General features: G+C 33.2%; 1 protein-coding gene across 1 annotated transcript in view; it reads left to right on the forward strand.

Annotated features, from left to right (window-relative positions):
• Cdc42bpa (CDC42 binding protein kinase alpha) overlaps window positions 1-23,364 on the forward strand; it is a 333,475-nt gene that overhangs the window by 291,888 nt on the left and 18,223 nt on the right. The window contains 18 exon segments of the mRNA XM_047519951.1: window positions 1,383-1,488; window positions 4,377-4,513; window positions 6,272-6,350; window positions 6,353-6,410; window positions 8,024-8,105; window positions 9,702-9,919; window positions 10,746-10,810; window positions 11,921-11,997; window positions 11,999-12,329; window positions 12,332-12,439; window positions 12,442-12,513; window positions 14,399-14,495; window positions 16,499-16,544; window positions 17,183-17,213; window positions 17,216-17,266; window positions 20,385-20,508; window positions 21,446-21,501; window positions 21,504-21,559. Of these exon segments, the coding sequence (XP_047375907.1) occupies window positions 1,383-1,488; window positions 4,377-4,513; window positions 6,272-6,350; window positions 6,353-6,410; window positions 8,024-8,105; window positions 9,702-9,919; window positions 10,746-10,810; window positions 11,921-11,997; window positions 11,999-12,329; window positions 12,332-12,439; window positions 12,442-12,513; window positions 14,399-14,495; window positions 16,499-16,544; window positions 17,183-17,213; window positions 17,216-17,266; window positions 20,385-20,508; window positions 21,446-21,501; window positions 21,504-21,559 (1,794 nt within the window).

The following is a 23,364-nucleotide window of genomic DNA, read 5'->3' on the forward strand; positions in this document are numbered from 1 at the left end:
TAACAATGGTAGTCACATCATCTGTGATGTGACCTTTTTTTTTAACCTCTTTTGTGATATATATCATATCCTAGTTGAAGAGAGCAGATTTTGGTTTGGTTTGGTTTTGGGGTTTTTTTGGTGGTGCTTGCTTGGGAACCCCACTGCCTACTGCATGCTAGGCAAGTATTCTACCACTGAGCTACATCCCTAGCCACCAGAATTTATTTTAAACTTAAATTTTAGTTTTGAATATTCTTTTTGGTTTTTTTAATAGATTAACCTAAACTAAGAACTCTTTCATAACTTTTATCATTATTGACATTGGCCTAGAGAGTTCTCACTTGTATAAATTAAATCACACGTGAGAAATAATTAGCAAAATTTGTTTTCATAAAGAAAGAAATGTTTTTGAGTATTTACTATGTATGTGTCATTGTTTAAAAATCTTCGTTTATAAGTAATATTTATGAATATTTAATGTTTACACTCATTTAGTCACCCCTTGAAGTAGATATTATTATTGACCCTATTTTATAGATAAGGAGAATGAGACACAGAGGACTGAAGTGATTTGCTTTTGAGTTTACACAGTGGTTTAAAAGAAGAGTTATTATTGTAATTCTTTTAAAACATGCTAAGAGATAATTTGGAGAAGAAAAGAGTGTTCCAAAGAGATAAAGTCTATATTGGATTGTCACCATACACATCAAGCAAAACAGAAGGACTGAGGATATAGTTAAGTGCAAGGTCCTGGAGTACCAAACACACACAAAAAAAAAATTGTTGCAATCAAGACAGTCATCTTTACTAGACTTTTAGTGAGAAATTTCAGACTGACATCTGTCTGTGGAATAATAGGTGTGTATTTTTATCTGCTCTAGTGTAAGTTATACTGCCTCTTTCCATCAGAAGAAACAGAATTTTATAGCCTATTTGTTTTTGCTCCCAGAAGATGAAATACATGATTTACAGTAGAAATAAGAGGTGTATATGGTTTTTATTCTTTTAAGAAAGTATAAAGCATATTAAAACTATATTTGTATACATAAATATGCAAAATTTCACTAAACTCTTTGCCAAGAATAATTTGAAGAATTTACAGAAATTCTGAAGCCAAGATTTGTGAGCAAAACCAGAATGCTACAGTCTGCTTTATACACTTTCCAAATGATATTCAAAAGCAATTACATTTAACTTAGATTAAATTAACTTGGTCCAACTCAGTTTTGCCTGGTATAAATGTTTAAAGAGTATAAGCTGTGAGAAGATGCCATGATAAATGGGAAGAATTCATTCTTCTATTTAGAAAACATTCTAGAAGGTAGTTATGGGATATAGAGACTAACATAACAGAACTCTTTAAATAATTGATGTATATGTTTTTTATCAATGTTTTGCAGCGCAAGACTCACCAGTTTTTTGTAAAATCTTTCACTACTCCTACTAAATGTCATCAGTGTACCTCTTTGATGGTGGGTTTGATAAGACAGGGTTGTTCATGTGAAGGTAAGAAAAAATGGAAAAATTGACTGTTTGAGATCACTTTGTTATAGCATTTACTACCTAAATTATAATCGAGTAACTTTATTCTCTTTAAAAGACATACAAATGTTTGTTTCACTTAATCATTTGCTTTTCTCTGGACAACAAAAATATAGACAATAAACTGAGCACTAGCTAAAGTCTTTTGAATATCGGGAAAACTAGACAGATATTTCCTATAAATATTTTTCAGGGGAGATATACATTAACCTGTATGACAGACACCTTGGACGTTATCCTTAGATATGTTTAATTTTAATGTTTATTTTCAGAAATTAAATGTTTGCCACTATGTGTTAAAAGAAAGTTTATTCCTAGTATTAATAGCAGAGGTTTTTACTACTTGTTCATTGATTACCTGTCATGTGTCTGTGGAATTCTTAGTGAATGTGGAAAGGACAAAGGCCCTACACTTGGGGAGCTCATATTCTGAGAGATCAGGGGTCATTTAAACTGAATATTAAGCGTGTTTGAGTATTACTTTATGTTTCCTAGGATCTCTAAAATGCAAATGACTTAAATGATAATGGGATATGTTATTTATGACTTTTAGAAATATGAATTTTTAATCAGATGAGACTTGCCATTACAAAACCACCTTATATATGATTTACTGTTGTATCTTATGAAAAAGACAAGAAGATAGTTGCTAATTCAAATTCTAATACTTGTTTCTGTTTCTTGGCTTTCTGCTTTTAGTTAGAAGGAATGTAGTTACTCTCTGTCAGGTGCTTGTGTTCTCTTTACAATACACTTGGAATTAGCCTTTATTTAACTACTTCAGGAAGAGGAAGTTAGTAGCATCTTAAAACTATTATTTTATATTTTATATTTTGGTAGTTCTCACAACTGAAGTGGAAGATCTAGATTGCATTAGGTACATGGGTAAAACCAAAGAAAATGGTCAGGGTCAAAAGAAAGAGTTGAGAGTATATTAAGTCATGAATGTGACATTATCCAACAAGCACATGTAGATTGAAAAGAGGAAGTATAAGGATAGAGCCTTGGAAAACATAGTTAAGGGAAGGAAAAGGGCAAGATAGCCATATAATCTGAGAAGAAATATCATGGACCAGGAAGGTTTAACCAAAGCCAAAGGAGAGAATTTTTACTGTTTTCCAGTTTTTAATCTCATTTTGGGTCTTGGCCAGACTTTACGTGACAGTTTATAATCTATTTGTTATAAAGAATTCTGGGAAACTACCTGGTCATTTTTTATGCATCAGAGTTATTTGTAATTCCATGGTAGGAATTTGGGGAATCTTCCCAGTCTCTCTTACCTTCGGGAGTCTTAGGCTATGAAATTGTACCTTTCTTTTCCTCAAACCCTTGAAGTTCACCTTATAAAACCATGGGAGTGCATTAGACTATCCCAACCAAGACTTTGTCTGGTAAGCTTTTGTAAATGTGGTAATGTGGTTATAGTGTCTACTGCCATTTTTATTTCTTCCTGGTTGACTGAAATTAAATCTAGTTTAGGTACTTATTTTGTTGCTTCAACTGTCCTTGAGAGGTGAGATTTTTTCTTATTAGTAAAATAAAGTACAACTTGTTAGATACTCCACTTAAAAGCAAATGGTAGCTTGGCCCAGTGGTGCATGCCTTTAATCCCAACTACTTGGGAGACTGAACCAGGGGGATCACCAAGTTCTATGCCAGCCTTGGCAACCTGAGAGACCCATTTCTCAAAATAAATTTTTTAAAAGGCCTAGGGTATATCTCAGTGGTAGAGTGCCCTGGGTTCAATCTTTAGTACTGGGGTTGGGGGGAAGTACAAACTGCAAAGTTTATAGTTTTGGGCAGTCAATATTAATCATCCTGCCTTTATGTTCATTTCATGATGTCTATCAGTGATATATAATCAATTTCTCTCAAGTTTAAGTATTCTCACAATGATATTCTTTAATTCTTCTCTTATTCTTTCCCTAGTTTTCTCCAGGACCCCACTTAGGAGTAGAAGTTATAATCTTAGTCTATAACCCTTGCCAAAAACCTTGTTTTTAAATATATATGTTTTTTTAACCTATAATTTTCACCCAACCAAGTTGAATTGAAACCTATGAGTTTATTTTATTCATCAGCTTGTCTTAGAATCTCAAGTTTACCTTGTAAGTATCAAATAGAAGAATCATGGCAATACTGTTAGTGGTCAGGTATGCAGGCTCTGAGCAAAATTTTAAATTCTAGCACCGCCACTTCCAAGCTCTCTGACTCAGTAAGTCATAGGGAACATTGGGATAAAAACTGTACACCTCTTATATTGTCATAGAAAGATTAAAAATGCTCAATAAACTACTATTATCTAGTAGTAGTTTAAGTGTATGGGATATCAACCCTAAAATACTTACCCTTAGTTTATACCTTTTTTTATTCATTGAAAAATTCCATTTTTAAGAACATAGGTAAAACTTGCAGAGATGTTAGGTAGCTTAATGTCCATTACTGACTCTTGCAAGAGACATTTCAGGATACATACCAAGTTGCACTAAGATGAAGAACTAGAAAGAACTCCAGAAACCAAGTTTTTAGGAATTATACGTTTAACCAATCATTTTGTTCACAGAGTTAGATATTTTTCTTATATATTTGCTTCCCCTTTGATCACTAATGTTAGTAACAGAGAACAATAGTATTACCAATAATAAAAATATTTACTATTTCTCATTGAAATTATTGGTAAGCAGTTGAGTAGCTTTTCAAATGATAAAACATCATTTGAAATGGTGTTTAAAATAAAAGCTAAGCATTCATCTAAGAGTACCTTGCACACAATTAGTGCTCAGTTAATTGTTATTGTTATAATCATTAAAATGAATTTATAACATAAATTGTCTTTCTTTTCCTTTCAAAAGTGTGTGGATTCTCATGTCATATAACTTGTGTAAATAAGGCTCCAACTACTTGTCCAGTTCCCCCTGAGCAGACAAAAGGTCCCCTGGGTATTGATCCACAGAAAGGAATAGGAACAGCATATGAAGGTCATGTCAGGGTAAGTATCCTTAGTCAGATTTAGAAGCATCTTTTAAGATTTAGGAATGAGTTTAAATAAAATCAAGTCGTTCATCCAAAGTAAGAATCAATAAATGGGATGGATTCAAACTAAAAAGTTTTTCTCAGCAAAGGATAAAATCAATAATGTGAAAGAGAACCTACAGAGTGGGAGAAAATCTTTTCCACATGCACTTCAGATAGAGCACTAATCTCCAAAATTTATGAAGAACTTCAAAACTTTACACCAAAAACACAAAGGGCCCAATCAGTAAAGGGGCCAAGGAACTGGACAGACACTTTACAGAAGATATACAGGCAGTTAACAAATATATGAAAAGTGTTCAACTTCTCTAGTAGTTAGAGAAATGCAACTTAAAACAACTCTAAGATTTCATCTTATTCCAGTTAGAATGGCTATTATTAAGAACACAAGAAATAATAGGTGTTGACTTGGATGTGGGGAAAAAGGCATACTTGTACATTGCTGGTGAAGTTGCAAATTGGTGTAGCCACTCTGGAAAGCAGTATGGAGATTCCTCAGAAAACTTGGAATGGACCCACCTTTTGAACCAGTTATCCCACTCCTCAGTTTATACCCAAAGGACTTAAATTAGCATACTATAGTAACACAACCACATCAATGCTTATAGCAGCTCAGTTCACAATAGCTATATTGTGGAACCAACCTAGATGCCCTTCAACAGATGAATGGATAAAGAAACTGGTGTGTATACATAGTGGAATATTATTCAGCTATAAAGAAGAATAAATTATGGCATTTGCAGTTAATAGATAGAGTTGGAGAATATCGTGCTAATAAGCCAATCCCAAAAAACCAAAGGCTGAATGTTTTCCCTGATAAGTGGATGATGATACATAATGGGGGTGGAAACTGGGGGATAAGAAGAATGGAGAAACTAGAGTACACTAGAGGGAAATGAGAGGGAGGAGGGGGCATGGGTATGAAAGATGGCAAAATGAGACAGATATCATTACCCTATGTACATGTATGATTACATGAATGGTGTGACTCTACATTGTGTACAACCATAGAAACAAAAAGTTGTACCCCATTTGTGTACAATGAATCAAAATGCAGTCTGTAAACATAAAAAGTAAACGGTAAAGTCATTTATCAACATAATACTTGACAAAAATTAAATGAATAAAATTCATCTAATAATTTTATGTCATCCAGCATATTGATTTGAAAATGGGAAACCTAGTCTTTACTTGGAAATAAATTCTAAAATGTCACAAACTTTTTCATATTATCCCTTATCTTATAATGAATTAGAGGTTGAAATCACCATAAAAGAGTCTTTGGCCCCTGGTCTTGCCAAAAAGGGTGAAATATGATTATGAATTACAAGATATTATCAAGTAATAATCTTATTTAATTTGAGTAGTATTTACATTATAAACTGAATTTTATCTTACCAAATTTGATGCTTTGCTATTTAGAGGGGAAAAAAAACAGAAATCATGTGTCATTTTAATGAATTACTAGCAAACGTTAAAATGATTCTACGTAATACTCTTTCATTAAAAGATAAAAGTGTTTGAAGAATATATTCTCACTCTTTCTCTTAATGTTATTAATGATATGTGTCCCATTTACTTTATCAACGAAAGTGGCAGACTTAAAATTTTTGTACATTCTCTAGGTTTTCAACATCCAGCTTCATATGTAATTTAAAAGGCTTTTCTTGCCACTTTCATTCAATGTGTTTTTGTTTGTTTGCCTTTTTGAAAGATCCCTAAGCCAGCTGGAGTGAAGAAAGGATGGCAGAGAGCACTCGCTGTGGTTTGTGACTTCAAACTCTTTCTGTACGACATGCCGAAGGAAAAGCGTCTCAGCCTAGTGTTGTCATTAGTCAAGTGATTGACATGAGGTAAGCCTTCAGCGGGTGAAGAGGTCTATATCACTGCAGCATAGGAATTACAAAGTTTTTATTTTTCTTCTTGTATTGTCATTAAAATGAATTTTTATCAAACATTGTGTCTTTTTCCCTTTTAAAAACATGTGGATTCCCATATCATATATCTTGTGTAAACAGAGCCCCAGTATTGTCATGTTTACCTAAATCATCTAATGTCATGCTAATTTTCTAATTTATTAATATTGCTGAAGTAACATCATTAAATGTAAGAAGTAAGGTGCAGTTCTGGAGAGTTCGGTTTTGAGTGCTGAGTATATAGCAGCCAGATAGGGGTGGGAGATGTGACTCAGTGGTAGAATGCTTACCAGTATGTGTGAGTTACTGAGTTCTATGCCCAACCACAGCTGGGAGGAAAAAAAATTGGAGCCAAGTAAAAGCAAATGATGTTTTGGTCCAAAAGACTTATTTAAAGGGGGTGGGGGGTGGTGAAGGAGAGTCTTAAAATATAATGTTTATATCATTACCTAAAGGTGTGTAGTATGATTCTGTGTGAGGATTATCAAATGATAAATCAGAGAAACTCTTGGAAATAGTGAATCGGAATACATTTAAGTAAGCCATCTCTTCAATATTTCTGGTTTGTTTTTCCAGATTCTTCCCCCACCCCCTTTGAGTGTCCTCAAGTACCTCTTCTCATAACTCCCTAAGGGACCTTATTTGTCCCCATAGATTCTGCCATCACTTCTACCTTGTTGGATCCCCAGACATAGCTCTCCAGCTCAGAAATAGCCATTCATTGCTCAAAACCTACATTTCTTAGCTATGCTTTACACTGGCATTTCACACCTGCATCTCAAACACATTATCTTTTTACCTCAGATATAGAATATGAAGGAATTTATGCAAGAAATATCAGGGAAAATCTGGCAGAACTTGCTAAGGAACTGAATAGAAAGCTAGGGAGGGCCAGGTACAATGGCCCATTCCTATAGTCCCAGTCCCTGCCACTTGGGAGGCAAACGCAAGAAGATTGCGTGTGTCCAGGAGGAGTTCAAGGTCATTTTGGGTAACATAAGTGAAACCCTGTCTCTTAAAAAAAAAAAGAAAGAAAGAAAGAAAAACGAAGAAAAAATACAGTGGGGGGGGCGGGAAAGAATCAAAGATAAGATTAAGATGTCAAGGATACAAATTAAGGAAATCACAAGGAAAAACTTTCTGTGGAGGAAATCTCTTGTATATGTTGACGGAAAATAAAATGTCAGATGAGCTAGGTTAGGCAAACGTGAGATCTATTATGGGCAGCAAAGGAGTCTCCTGAAGGCTCTGGAGACCTAGCAGGGTTCAAGTGCTAGTTCTGCATGTACACTTGCTGGCCTTGTGTCTTTCAGTAAGCCAGCAAACATTGTAGCTCTTGTATATTGTGCCTCTGTTAAGTTACACTTGATAATTACTTTGGGTACTATCTGTTATAATGGGGAAAAATCAGATTTTTTTAAAGTTTCGATTTAGGTGTTTTGTGCAGTTAAGCTTTGAGGATTGCTTCATATGTGTTATCTGGTTATGCAATCAAAACTCCACATACACAGCCACATATACTAACTTTTAATGTTTCACTTTTCTTCCAGAGATGAAGAATTTTCTGTTAGTTCAGTCTTGGCCTCTGATGTTATTCATGCAAGTCGAAAAGATATACCCTGTATATTTAGAGTAAGTGTGTACTATAATTTGATCATTGAATTATTTGTCTTTAATGAGTATCTTTTGCCTCTTATATAAATCATAAACTTACTTAGACTAGAACCAAATCTGATACTCATTTTTATGTTCAGTATCATCTGATAGTTGCATGTATGCCAACTAACTAGGGAAAGACCAATAGAAAACATAAATATATGATTTCTAAAATATGTTTCCTAAAAGGTAATATTTTGAATCCAAATTCAGATTTCAAATAAAGACTCCTTATGAAAAATGAGATAATGTGGGGTTTCTCAAGTTTTTTTTTAAAGAAGTTTCTCTCTTTAAATATCTTATTTCAAAATCATGCTTACCCATACTTTGTAACAATTGCCCCAAATCTTAGAAACTTAAACCAGCAACATTTTATTTTCTTTTCATCATCCTGTGAGTCAGATCTCAATTAAGGTCACTCACGGGACTGCATTCAATTCTTTTGGAGCTTAGAACACCCAAAATGACCTTGCTCTTACATCTGTGACCTTGGTGCTGGCTATATGGTCTTAGTTCTCTTCATGGACTCTCTGTATGGTCTCTTAAATAATTTGATAGTCTAGCTGAACTCACAGTGGCTGGCTTCTAAGGGAGCAAAAGAAACTGCCAGACCTTATAAGGACTAGACCCCAAACAGGCATAATAACCCTTCTGCATTCTGTTGATCAAAGGAAGTCATGAGGTCACCCCAGATTTAAGGGAAAGGAAATGAACTCAAGTTGTTAATAATAATAGAAGGATGGAATTCCATAGGAGGAATTGTTGATAGCCATCTTTCAAGGCTGTATACCACAACATGATCTTAAAATGGTGAATTAAGACAATAGATATTTTTTAAAGCTGCCCTATTATGCCTGTCTGCATAGTATTTGTCTATGAATTTTATGTCTAATGAAGGTCAAAGACAATAACCTAGTCTGATCTCTTGGTTTCTAACCTGGTAACTATTTGATTCCCCCCTTAGCCACCAAGAGAGCCTATAGAGCCTGCTTATCTATAATTAATAAGTAACAGAATATAAATATTTCCTAGCATTCCTGACTTTTAAAACCAGTATGGTAAAGTGCTTAAGAGCATAGACACAGGATCCCAGACCTCTAGCTGTTTGCCCTTGGGGAAATTACTTAATTTCTCTTATCATGGTTTTATCATGTATAAAATGAGGTTATAATAACAATTTGTATCTCACAAAGATGATAAGAGGTTCAGTTTGTTAATACTTGTAAAGTGTTTAAATCTACCCATTATTTAGTAATTACTCTCTAAATGTCAGTTGTTATATGAGTATGTATGATCCATTTTTTATTATGATGTTCGGGTACTTTTATAGCAAGTAAAATGAAAATGATTTGAATGGTGTCTCCTTCCTTTGCCTTGGCATGAATTCTAGTGCTAGAACTAGTTACTCTGATTAGGAATAGCTAAACTCTATTAAAGGGATCATTTAATGAATTCTCATTTTACTGATGACTGCTAAGCAAAGTAGTCTTCTCACAAAACTAGCCTACTCATTAAACTAGCATAAACAGTGTCTGTTTTCTAATATCATGAATATTGATTAAATTGTTCTAGGTCACAGCTTCCCAGCTGTCAGCATCCAATAACAAGTGCTCAATCCTGATGCTAGCAGATAGTGAGAATGAGAAGAGTAAGTGGGTGGGAGTGCTGAGTGAATTGCACAAGATTCTGAAGAAAAACAAATTCAGAGACCGATCAGTCTATGTTCCCAAAGAGGCTTATGACAGCACTCTACCCCTCATTAAAACTACCCAGGCAGCTGCAATCAAGGTATGAATTTATAACATTTATCATGTTATTATAATGTTTACTGCTCTCTCTTGTGAGCTGGGCTGACTTTCATCTAGGAATCCCCACTGTCCAGCATAATATGTATTATATCATAGACGTTTAGTAAATGTTTATTAAATGAATGACACCTATATCAGATTTTTTATTTTTCAATTACACTAAGTGCATTCTCTTCCGAAAAAGTGATATTGCTAATGACTAACTTAGTAATCCATTTTCTACATATATGAATTAGAACAAGTTAATTTCTTAAAGCATAACTTTCACATTTAATACATAAGATACTAATACCCGGCTAAGGTTATTGAGAAAATTTTAAAAACTGGTGTATATACAAATAGAGCTCTGCATTAAAAAACCCTCAGTAAACGGAAGCTTCTGAATCTGGAGATTTAGTTTTGTCACATTCTTACATACATATCTATCTCTTTGGTTACTGTCTAGTAAATACTGAAAAGTTTAGTGAGTAGGTTCAATACCTGACACAATCTTTTCCTTCCAAAACAATACATTGAACTGGACCTAGTGTACTAACAAACTCAGTTTTTAATTATTTTCACAATTTAGTCTATAAACATTTACTTCTTTTTGTAGATATTGACATAGAGTATTTTAAATGATTTTTCTAATTTAAAAAAACTTGATATATTTATTACACTGTAATCTGAAAGGAAATTTCATAGTGTAAATCATTACTGTATTTTGATTGTTTACTTATTTCTATTTTTGCTCCACATTTTCTTGTTTTATTCTATTAGCTTTATATGACTTTTACCTAATAAAATGTTACATATTTGTGTTTTACACAGATCATGAAAGAATAGCTTTAGGAAATGAAGAAGGATTATTTGTTGTGCATGTCACCAAAGATGGTAAGAGAAAACCTAATTGTTTTAGAGTAACTTTAAATCATATGTTAGAAAATTTTTGCTTGAGTCTAAATTCTAAAAAAAAGTAGGATTTGCTCTTACATCTATAAATGAAATTTTCCAGGTACAATTTGATTTCCATAATCCCCCTAATCAAGTGTGTATTATCTTTCTTATGTCATCTTATTTAGCAGTTCTACTGTATGAACTAATTGTATTTCAAAGGTGGTACATGGAATTTTTTTTGAGTTTTCCTAAAATTACTCTATTTTATATCATAATTAGTCCTTATTGGTAGGATAAATAACAGCTATTAAAATATGTTTATTGGAAGTTCTCCCACCCCCACTGTAGTACAACAGGTTTCTTTCTTTTTTGGGGAGGAAGGGTTTACCAGATGTTGAACCCAGGAGTACTTTACCACTGAGCTTATCCCCAATGCCCTTGCCCCTGGCTTTTAAAAATTTATTTATTTATTTATTTTATTTATTTATTTTTTTGAGATAGAATCTTACTAATTGCTAAGGCTAGCCTTGAACTTATGATCCTTCTTCCTTAGCCTCCCAAGACAATGGGATTACAAGCATGGACACCATATCTGACCAACAGTTTTTTTCCTATAGAGAAATTAAATGCTGGGTGAAATAGAAACCAATTTAATTGATATTTATAAATATAATATTCTAAGTTCTAACTTTATATCAAGTTATATCATGAGAAAATAATTCATTTAAATGTCATTGGTTTGTTACCCATAGAAATGCTTTCAGAGTACCATGAGTTACTCAGTTACCCAGTTTTTTTAAAATAGCAACACCACAGTGAAATTCCCTAGAGTTTAGTACCAGTAAAAGGTTTTCTTGAAAACTAGCATGCTTTCACTTAAGAACTCTGCCTTGACTGTCAGAGATCTGTGCCTAAATTTGATGCCTCCTATAGGTAAGTAAATAATCTTACAGTGGGCTTAAATATCTTTTTCTCTGTAATTTCTGATGTCTTATTCTATGTGTACCTCTCCATCTTTAAATAAAATTGACTTATATCCTTTTGAGAATAATTGGAATGATTAATAAAACTATTTTGCATTTGATTTGTTATTATTTCTGCATGTAGAAATTATCAGAGTTGGTGACAATAAGAAGATTCATCAGATTGAACTTATTCCAAATGATCAGCTTGTGGCTGTGATCTTCAGGACGAAATCGTCATGTACGACTTTTTCCTATGTCAGCTTTGGACGGTCGAGAGACAGATTTTTACAAGTTGGCAGAAACTAAAGGGTGTCAAACCATAACTTCTGGAAAGGTGCGCCATGGAGCTCTTACATGCCTGTGTGTGGCTATGAAAAGGCAGGTTCTCTGTTACGAACTATTTCAGAGCAAGACCCGTCACAGAAAATTTAAGGAAATTCAAGTCCCATATAATGTCCAGTGGATGGCAATCTTCAGCGAACAACTCTGTGTGGGATTCCAGTCAGGATTTCTAAGATACCCCTTGAATGGAGAAGGAAGTCCATACAGTATGCTCATTCAAATGACCACACACTGTCATTTATTGCACATCAACCAATGGATGCTATCTGCGCAGTTGAGATCTCCAGTAAAGAATACCTGCTGTGTTTTAACAGCATTGGATATACACTGACTGCCAGGGCCGAAGATCTAGACAACAGGAATTGATGTGGCCAGCAAATCCTTCCTCTTGTTGTAAGATTCTTTCTTATGGCTGTCTTTTTATCTTCCTGTCTCCTTCCTTTCTTTTTCCTTCTACTTCATCTAAATGTAGTCAATGTTAATAATGGGGTTTTTTAAAATCATTTTGAAAGTTTTCCTAGTATTAATTAATTGGTTGTTTGTGTAAAATAACCATATATAGTTAGGCCTAGGCAGATAGGGTCAACATTAAACATGCCCATAATGAAAACTAATCTTTCTATGGAATATTTTACTGAGATGGAAATTTTTTATCTTGTATTATTATATTTTGAATAATCCTAACTAGCTGTCTTCATTGTCCCCCAAATACAGTGCTCATAAATATCAGTAACTTATAGGACTTATTCTTGAGAAATAATTACTACACAAATTATTTAGTTAGGTAAAGGCAAAATGTGATAACTTTAAGAAGTATTATTTAGTTTTATGTTTATCTAAATGGGCAGATATTTAAAATTGCTATTTCACTTTCAAGAAATATTAAATTATTGTATACTTTTATTGTTGAATAATAATTTATTTATTACTGAATACATGCCATTTCACTGTATGAAACAGTGAAGTAGTCTACCCTCTCAAAGGACAGAGTGCAGTAGAAAAGACTCATGGCACAACAAGTAGTTGCAGTAGAAAACAGTGCTCTGATACTGGAGTTGAGAATTCAATAGAAGCATGTAGTAGTAGTATCTAACCTGAATTCTTTTGTTTGCAATGGAAAATTCTTGAGCATGTTTGAATGCTAAAAGGAAAAAGTCACTAGGGAACCACTTGGAAAAGATTGACAGTCTGGGAAATACAGAAAACAGAGTCAGATCCTGAAGAAGGCCAATGAGGATGAATTCAGAACACAGGTAGAAGACTTACTAAGAACAGGAGTGAAACCCCTCCCATTGTAATGTTAAGACAGGAATAAGAAGGAATGATGGGAATGAAATCAATCAGTTCTAAAGGTTCTGTATAGGATCTAGAAAGATCATTAAGAAAATTAGGAAACCTAGATTAAAAGAATAATAACAACAACAACAAAAAAACCAACCTCTGATCCTGCCCACTTAGATTTAATTTGTGGCCCAAGGTGGGGGGGGGGGTGGGGGGGGGGAGGGTGCCAGGGATTATACATCAGATTTAACTATTTTTAATGTATTTCTCCTGGACCTCAGATTCAACTACTTTGAATGTTTTATTTCTTTTGATATATGTACTCTCTTATTTATAACTTAATATATGGAATGAATACTGTTTGTAACTGAGTCAGATAGTTCAGAATATGAAGTAATATCTGACTTTTATTTATACCTTTGCCTGTAATGTAGTAGATAGCCTTAGTTTACATAAATAATTTAATCTCTCTTTGCTCTATTGCCATTTATTAATATTCTTCCAAGAAATATTTATTGAATATCTACACTGTTCATGTAATTGTGCTCAGGTGCTTAATCATACATTCACAATTGAGACTAGAACACTTACCTGAAGATTTCTCTACTTTGTAATAAGTTTGTTTCGCTGTTAATAATTTAACTACGTTAAGGGTCAGATGCTTTTAACATGTAATGAAATTGCTTGTTGGGCAGGATGTTAACAGAATTCTTCTGTATAAAGGGTTCCCTTACAATTTATGTTTCATTTACTTCAAAAATGTTTTGAGGACTGGGGAGATAGCTCAGCTAGTAGAGCGCTTGCCTCACAAGCACAAGGCCCTGAGTTCGATCCCCAGTACCACAAAAAAAAATGTTTTGATGTGGTTTCTTATATGGTAACAATAGGCATTTGGTGGGATTCTACTCTATAGTTATTTAGGACAAAACTTTCAAAATTATTTGGGCTTAATAGTTTAAAATAATCAGGAGTCTGTCCCTTCCTTTCCTTCTCCCAGGTTACAATGCACCATATCTGTCAGTGTATAGTGAAAATGCAGTTGATATCTTTGATGTGAATTCCATGGAATGGATTCAGACTCTTCCTCTCAAAAGGTAATTTGAGGGCCGGGGATATGGCTCAGTTGGTAGAGTGCCTGCCTCGCAAGCACAAGGCCCTGGGTTCAATCCCCAGCACTGCAAAAAAAAAAGGTAATTTGACATTAAAATATGATCTGAGCAGGCTAATTTATGATAGGTAGCTCAACTTCATACTATTCATATTACATTTAATTTCTCTATATAAAGTCTGATTGTTATCTTGATGAACAACTTGAATATATCATACAACCTAAAAAGTCTGTTATCTTCTACTTTGGCATTAAGGAGCTCCGAAGGAGTATATGATTATTATGAATCATAATATTTTTCACATAATGTTATGCAGTGTTTAATCCTGTGAAGACAGATTTCATAGGTAGGGAAGTGGTTAAACTTGGAACCAAAACTGTTTAGTTGAATCATGATTTAGAAATAGAAGTGTGGGGATGGGGAGATAGCTCAGTTGGTTGAATGCTTGCCTTGCAAGCATAAGGCCCTGAGTTCAATCCCCAGCACTGCCAAAAAAAAAAAAAAAAAAATTAGAAATAGAAGTGTATGGGCTGGGGCAGTGGCTCAGGGACAGAGTGCTCACTTAGCATGCAGGGAGGGCCTGGGTTCGATCTTCAGCATCACATAAAAATAAATAAATAAAGGTATGGTGTCCATCTACAACTAAAATTTTTTTAAAAATTAGAAGTGTTACTAATACATATTACTAATACATTTTACTAATTAAACAGAATATTTTCCCTTAATATTCCTGTTTCCATAACATAAAATTTTTACAATTATAGAACTACTGTTCCGCAAACACGAAAAGTACTATTTTCGTATAAATATATATGGTATATGTAGAATGTATATCATTGATCAAGTGACAGTTTAGAGGACTAGGTAAACAAAGCCAAGATCATATTTTGTAATGTGCCCAATAGTAAACCACATCGGCAGTGAGAAAAAAATTCTTGTAAATATTGCCATATTATATAAAGCAACTACAATGTGGTCTTCTATTTTATAAATTTTGACTGACTCTAATCAGGTTTCTGGGGGGGTTTTCCTTGTAATTTGCAATATGTATGTCACCTTTATGAAGCATATTAATAAGCTGATCACTTGTGAACCCACCTTCCTATTCGACACCCCAGCCTTCCCCTGAGAAAGTCACTACACTGAATGTTGTGCTTATTGTCCCTGAGCTTTCCTTAAAATACAGACTTTTGCCCATTTAAATATTCCTAAACAATATATTATTTAGTTTTTCTTGGTTTGAGATCTATCACAATATTGTAATATATCGTCATTTTCTACCTTTGTTTAAACTCATTTACTGTTTTTCCAAGATCCATACATGTTGCTACCTGTACTATATAGTTCATTGTGTAAAACAGCCTATTCAGTGAATATATCATTCTCTGATTAACAGACATTTTAATTATTTCCTAGCTTTTTGCTATTGTGAATGTTGCTGTAATCATCTGGTATAGATGTTCAAGAGTTTAAGTCATATGCTTAGGAATGAAATTGATGAGAGTCTTACCCACATCTTCTGTAATACCTGTTGTTAGTATTCATGGTTTTGTAAATGGTTATAAAATGGTATCTCATTGGAATTTTAGTTTGCATGTCCCCAGTTAACTGTGTGGTTGGGAGTCTTTTCTATAGCCATTCATAATTCATATTTCTTCTTCTGTGAAATTGCCTGGTCATGTTTTTTGCTCCTTTTTTTCTGTTGGTTTTGCCACCTTATTAATTTATTCTACTTCTTTATGTAATATAGATCCTGGGTTAGTAATGCATGGGGTAAATCTTGTTCATTTGTGACTTACGGTTGTATTTTCTAGAACAGAAGTTACTGCTTACTAATTTTACTGTAGTTAAATGTACTTTCCTTTTCTTTAGGTTTGTCTTTTTTCTTCTCAAAAAACTTTACTACCTTCAGTTATATAATATATAATAATATATATAACAGGTTATATCTTAAAGATATAACCTGTTTCCCTCCACATGTTTTGCAGCGTTGCCTATTACATAGTCTTTAGTCCATTTGTAATTGATTTTTTGGTATGTAGTATGAAGTAAGGATTCAGATTTATTTGTTTCATATAATCAGTTGCTCCATTGCTATTTATTGACAGTCCTTTTTCCAGTCATCTGCACTTTCATCTCCATCATATGTAGACCAAGTGTTTGATAAGAGATCATAAAGCAAATATTGATATCTTCTTTTTTAAAAAAAATTTTTGTTTTAGTTGCAGATGGACACAGTACCTTATTTTATTTATTTATGTGGTGCTGAGGATTCGAACCCAGTGCCTCACTCATACAAAGCAAGTGCTCTACCACTGAGCTACAACCCCAGCCCTGATATGTTCTTATTGTAATAATTTGGTCACTAATGGCTTTAAAAAGTCAAACTTAAGGTTTAAATATATTTCTACTTCATTTTATTTATTTGTCTGAGATATTCTTTCTTTAAAATGTTGTCATTGTAAGTTTGATTGTTCAATTAGACGATATTATGTCTTCCCAGTCAGAACTATTATTAGCTTTTCTTTTCATTTTTTTCCTGAGAGGACTCTGTTTTGAAGTATATAAATAAAAGTTCTAATAATATATGCTTTATATACAGGCCAGAAATTTTATGATATAATTTATAAAAGTTTTATTGAAATACTTACTTTATTTTTTTATTATTTTAGGTTCGACCTTTAAACAGTGAAGGATCTTTAAATCTTTAGGACTGGAGACAGTTAGATTGATATATTTCAAAAATAAGATGGCAGGTAAGAAAATACAACATTAAAAGTATAGCTTCAATGGAAATATTATTTTTCTACTGACTGCCCAAGGTCATATGAATAATGAGTGCTATAGTCCAGATTTAAAATCTTATATATCTTCCTCTAGAGTGTATGATTTTGGCCACAAACTCCATTAATATATCAAGACAGACTACTGGACAAAAGTGATTTTATTTAAACTTTCATAGCTAAACAAAAAAGTATTTCACTCTGACGTGCCTTGTTATTTTTCTAGGGCATACCTAGGTAAGTAAAAAAAGTGTAACTGAATGTACTTCTGCACTTAGAATACCATAGAACTAAACAAAAAGTTTGTGATACTAAATTAAGGACAGTCATCCAGAATTTCGTCTGGGGACTACAGGAACCCATCTCTTGCCATTGCAAAGGGCTTAGCACTTCTAAAGTGCTGAAGACAACTTAGAAAAAAAGCAGAAAAAAGAGGAAAGTCATAAGAGTGCCTAGAATCAGGGGAGGGAGCAGGAACCCTGGGGTTAACAGATAAGAGATCAGCCTTTGGTCAGTGACCAAAGTAGTAAGTAAGCTAAGATTGTCACATCTATGATTACATAGCACATAAGTAAAATGCCAGAAACTGTATATATAGAATTAAATGTTGTTTGCTATTATTGTGAGCCCAGACAGTTAAAATCTCACTTTTAACAAATATTGTGCTTTTTTTCTATATAATAAATCATTCTTATGTCAACAATAAATTTCTTCCTAACAGGAATTCATAAATCTCTGCTCTTTTATGGTTAGAACTATTTAATAAAGATGTACTTAATGATTTATTGTGCATTTAAAGTAATATTTGAATTGACAAATGTAAGTAAGAACAGTGGCCTCAAGAAAACATTAAAATGATTATACCTGTTATCTGTAAGTAATGAGATCATCTTCTTAATGCTTTCTGCCCCTCATATTTCTCCAATAATTTTTTATGTTCTGAAAAAGAAGTGCATCAAAAGTTAATTTTTATTACTTTTTTTGTTGTTTTGATTTTAAGTATGAAATGCTTTATTGTTTGCCTTCTGGTTCAGTGCTTTGTTGACTAGCTAGCTGTCTGTGTTGGAATGATATACCTATATGGTTTGATTTGATAAAGGGCATTCAGATTTTAGGCATGATTTCCAACCAGTTTGATTTACCATGAGACTAATGAAATTTAAGTTTCAGGCTTCCAAGACCCTATACTTAATATTGTGTTCTATTTCTTAGAGGCATTTCACATATTTGTGTAAAATTGGATCCACTCTTCTCACTTTGTGTGACCATGCTGGTCATTAAATTTCTCCATACCCATGTTGTATCCATAGGACAAAACCTATTCTAACTTGTCTTTTCCCATTCTTTCATTGTTCTGTTTCAGGCTAGGAGTGGAGGTAGAACTTGGAAAAAGGAGATCTGGCAGGATTTCAATATAGTTGTCTTATTCTTTAAGAAAGGAAGGAAATCCCATTTCCAAGAGGTTCTTTCTTTTTTTTTGTATCTTGCTTTCTCCTCCTGCAGGAGGTCCTAAATGCTCCTTCAGCCTTCAGGCTGTCCCATATCTCCTATCACCACCTCCGTAATTCCTCCTGCTTTTCCCTCCTAATTCTCATATTCTAGAATTATATCCTACATTCTCAGCTACTTTAAAAGTCTATCCTTTTAATGTTTTATGTTGAGAAATGATCTGATTAAGCAACATTTTTATACTACAAGGAATGTATTGTTTTGGTGGTAATTGTCTATTTTGACTTGCCTTACAGGCCTATTTTGCCCTATTTCAACCTTTTTCTTCTTGCCTTACCTTTACAGTTTTAAAAACTTATAAAGATGGACTTTTCTCCTTTTTCTTTATCTATTTAGATAATGGCACACCCTGCCATGTTATATGGATAACAATTGTCTGTTTATTTCTTAAAGTCTGTTTCATAAAACCCAGCAGGTTTTTGTAGTCCCTGGTTGACAGTTTGTTTCCTTCTAGATGTTGAAACTGAAATGGGAAAAGATGGTCACTGGGTTGCTAGGGGTATACAATTAAATAGCATCTTCCTTCAAGATCAGAAGATTAGAATAGTGGACAGATCCTTACCCTTCATAAAGGAGGGTAATGGGAACACAGTCCTTTCCTTATTCCACATCTCACAGATTAAATCTTACAAAGGAAATTTTTATTATGTAAAAATAATTTTAATTATTTACATGAGTAGTTTGCTATTTATGCCTGATTACACATTAACAGTAGCATCTTTTAGAGACTGGGGATATAGCTCAGTGGTATAAAACTGCCTACCATGCATGAGATTCTGAGTTCCATCCCTATCACTGCACACCAATTTCAAATAAAAACCACAAAATCCCACAATAGCAACTTTTTAATATCCTAAGCCCCTAAACCACAGATAGATGGGGGGTGAGAGAAAATAATATAGAAATATTAGGGTGTGAATTGGCTGGTAAAAGGGACAGGACAATACTATTTTCTTCTAGCAAAATTTTATCATTCTTACGTTTATAATGAAATAGAATTGAAAATGTATTTTGCAAGCTATGTTTAATTTCAACATATATGCATGCATATGTGTGTTGTGTGTGTGTGTGTGTGTGTGTGTGTGTAAATTTTTTTTTTTTGATGATACAAGGAATTGATCCCAGGAGTTTTCTGCCTCTGAGCTAGATCTCCACATTTTATTTTGCTTATATTTTATATATAATATTTACATAATACTACATAAAAATAAGGCATATATCTTTTTATACATCCTATTGAAATTATTGCTGCCAGGTGTGGTGTTCCATGCCTGTAATCCCAGCAACTCGGAAACTGAGGCAGGAAAAAGCCTAAGTTCAGGGCCAGCCTGGGCAACGTAGCAAGACTGTCTTGAGATTTTTTTAAAAAATTTTTAAAGGATCGGGCATCTAACCCAGTAGTAGAGTATTCCTGGTTCAATTTCTAGTATCACACACACAATTGTTGCTTATTTACTGTGATTATCAATACATGGCTCTTAAAAATCAGAATTACATATACTTGTATAATTGTGCTACATGGAGATGAACGGATAAAACACAATTTAGCAACCTTAAACAGCACCACTTTTTTAAAAAACAGAAGGGGATGAACTGGTGGTTCCTGAAACATCAGATAATAGTCGGAAACAAATGGTTAGAAATATCAACAACAAACGGCGTTACTCCTTCAGAGTCCCAGAAGAAGAAAGAATGCAACAGAGGAGGTAGATATATAATTTGTACTCTATTGCCCATCTATGCTTCTAGCATCTGAGGGACTGTCTTCTGATAATACTATATTGATTGGAAAGTAATTTGATTTCTGAAAATCTATCATCATCCGTGATACAAAAACTGCAAGACTAGGAATAGTCGGTGGTGAGTGCTTGCCTAGCATGTGCAGGGCCCTTGGATTTTGATCCCCAGCCACAAAAGGAATTTAAGGGGGAAAAAAAAAAAAAAAAAGAGCCTAACTGTAATCATGAATATAAACTCTCAGTGTCATTTTAATTAATGATCTCAAAGTTATGAGAATACACTGAATTAAATACCATATTTTGATCCTTTTAGGTAGGTTTATGAAAGAGTAATCATTTGAGGAATGTGTACCTTTCTACCATACAAGCATAAATCTTATCTGTGCATATAGTAACTTGTATATGTTTAAGCAATCAGATTGTTTTATGAGCAACAATATGCTTGTAGCAATTTTCCGCTACATTAGAAACATTTCTAAAGTGTTATCAATTATTTTAAAAGACACATAAAATGGTTAGCATTATCTGTAAAAGTCCAGCAGAAGTTCTTCGATATCTAAATATGAATAGACCTTTTTGGGCTGGATCTGTAGCTTAGTAGTAGAGCACTTGCCTATCATGAGCAAGGTCCCTGGTTTGAATCCCCAGTACGAAAAATATAAAATAAATAAAAGGACTCTCCCTCTTTTCCTACTCTAAATCACAGGATCTTTTATTTAAAATTAAAAACAAAACATTTTAAGGAATTGAATTATTAATTGAATCTATTGTTATTCTAATTATATCCTTACTAATATATTTCAACCATTTTATTTTTATAAAGACATAAAAATAAAATGTGCATTTTTTCTATCTAGATTTGTTAATTAAAAAATGTCTACATGGTGGATTTTTTTTCTTATAGGGAGATGCTTCGAGATCCAGAGATGAGAAATAAATTAATTTCTAACCCAACTAATTTTAACACATAGCCCACATGGGTCTGGCGATGGAATACAGATCTAAAGACCTGCCAATGGTAGAGAAATGAAGAGTGAGGTTAATAGAAGGGGTGATACGTAAGTAGGAGATACGTGGGGAGAAAATACATATATATCACCTTAATATATAGCAGATTTCACAGGATATATTAATATTATAAGAAAATGATTCTTATATATCAATATGTTAAGGTGCATGATGATATATATAACTGATGAGCTAAGCATAAATTTAGATATCTGTCAAATAACAAATAAATTCAAGTTCTATTTAGTTATAGAACTAAATAACCCTAGAAATTTCTATACCCTAGAAATTTCCCCATACCTAAATTACTGTTGTTGGTGAAAAAAAACTACCATGTTTGGAGAGGTTCTATATCAATTTCAGAACTTGGTTACAAAACACTAAAATTTCACTAAGTTCCATGCAGGCTTTTGGTCTTTTTTCCCTAAAGATCTTTATTAGCTTGGTCTTTAATGGTCACACGTCCCAGCTGACTGTGAAATTAAATCTTTTTGCCCAATTACAGACTGGTCAATTGTACATAAAAAAGTACAACGTAGAAAAACAGTTGTGTTTTAATAATATGAAGATCAGATTCTCAGATCTGTTGTGTTGAGATTAAGGATATTAGAATTACCTGATTATCCAGGTTTTGTTCTTAACATTTCAGTACCACATACTCAGCAATCTATAAAACCAGTCCTCAGACTGGTTTTCCTTTAATATCAGAAGTGAAAGTAACAACCACACAGTCCAAAGCCTCTGGGTTCCCCTATCCCCTACAGAAGTTACAATATCAATATATTAATTATGATAAATAGTTGAAATGTGAATTTATTTATAGCTTATATTTGAAAGAGCAAGTGCTGTGTATTATTTTAATTGAACTTTTTGAAATCAATTTGTCAGAAGTTTTTTCAATATATAGTACATAATTAGTGTTATGGAGGGATAAAGGCATGTAAATTTCAGACACATGCGTGTATTGCAGAACAACACACAAGCAAATACAAAATTATTTCAGTAAAGTTTTAATAGGTTATTATTCTTTTAAAATTAAAATCTCTTTCCTTTTATTCTACTTCAGTGTACCAAAGAATATTTGTCATGTCATTTATTCCAGCAATATAGCAAGAAGAATTATAGAAAATTTTTGTAGAAATTCTATTATATACTGTTTTTCTTAACAGTGCCAGTATTCAGTAAAACGTTGCTTTGCCATCAGATGAAAAAAGTGCCAATGTTCCAAAGTTCTTCCCAACCCTCATATACAGTATACACCCTGATGCTAAAATATCAGATTTCAAGTATCATAAGAAATTTTATATCAAAGTATTTGACTACTCCTTTACTTTTTCTCCCCTCACCCTTCTACCACTTAAAGTAAAATCTGTATTTTACTTTTTATTTCAATTTTTTTTTTAACTAAGCAAAACAAGTCAGGTAACATTTTCTAAAGATTCATCCCCTAATTCATTCCATAGCACATGATTATTGGTACTGACTACTAATTCTAATTAGACCTCTTGATTTTCAGGGTATGTGATCACCTGATTCTGTTCATCCATGACCACCTTGTTGGTTCTTTTAGGCATTAACACAAGTGACTTTTTGCCCTCCCTATTCAATCTAGTTTTTAATACTCTTTCAAGTTCTTTAATTTTTTTTTTCCATGTAAGAGCTTTTTTTCAGGACAAAAAGTTGGTGTAAATTTTTGAAGCCTGTTTCTTGACCTGTATATGTAGTATGCATCAAAGATTTTATGTGTTTTAATTCTTGTTCTTCACAGTTATACCTTATTTTCATATGAATTTTCTCATTCATTACCAAAAGCCA

The sequence above is a fragment of the Sciurus carolinensis genome, chromosome 12 (genome assembly GCF_902686445.1).
Source record: "Sciurus carolinensis chromosome 12, mSciCar1.2, whole genome shotgun sequence".
Classification (NCBI taxonomy): Eukaryota; Metazoa; Chordata; class Mammalia; order Rodentia; family Sciuridae; genus Sciurus; species Sciurus carolinensis.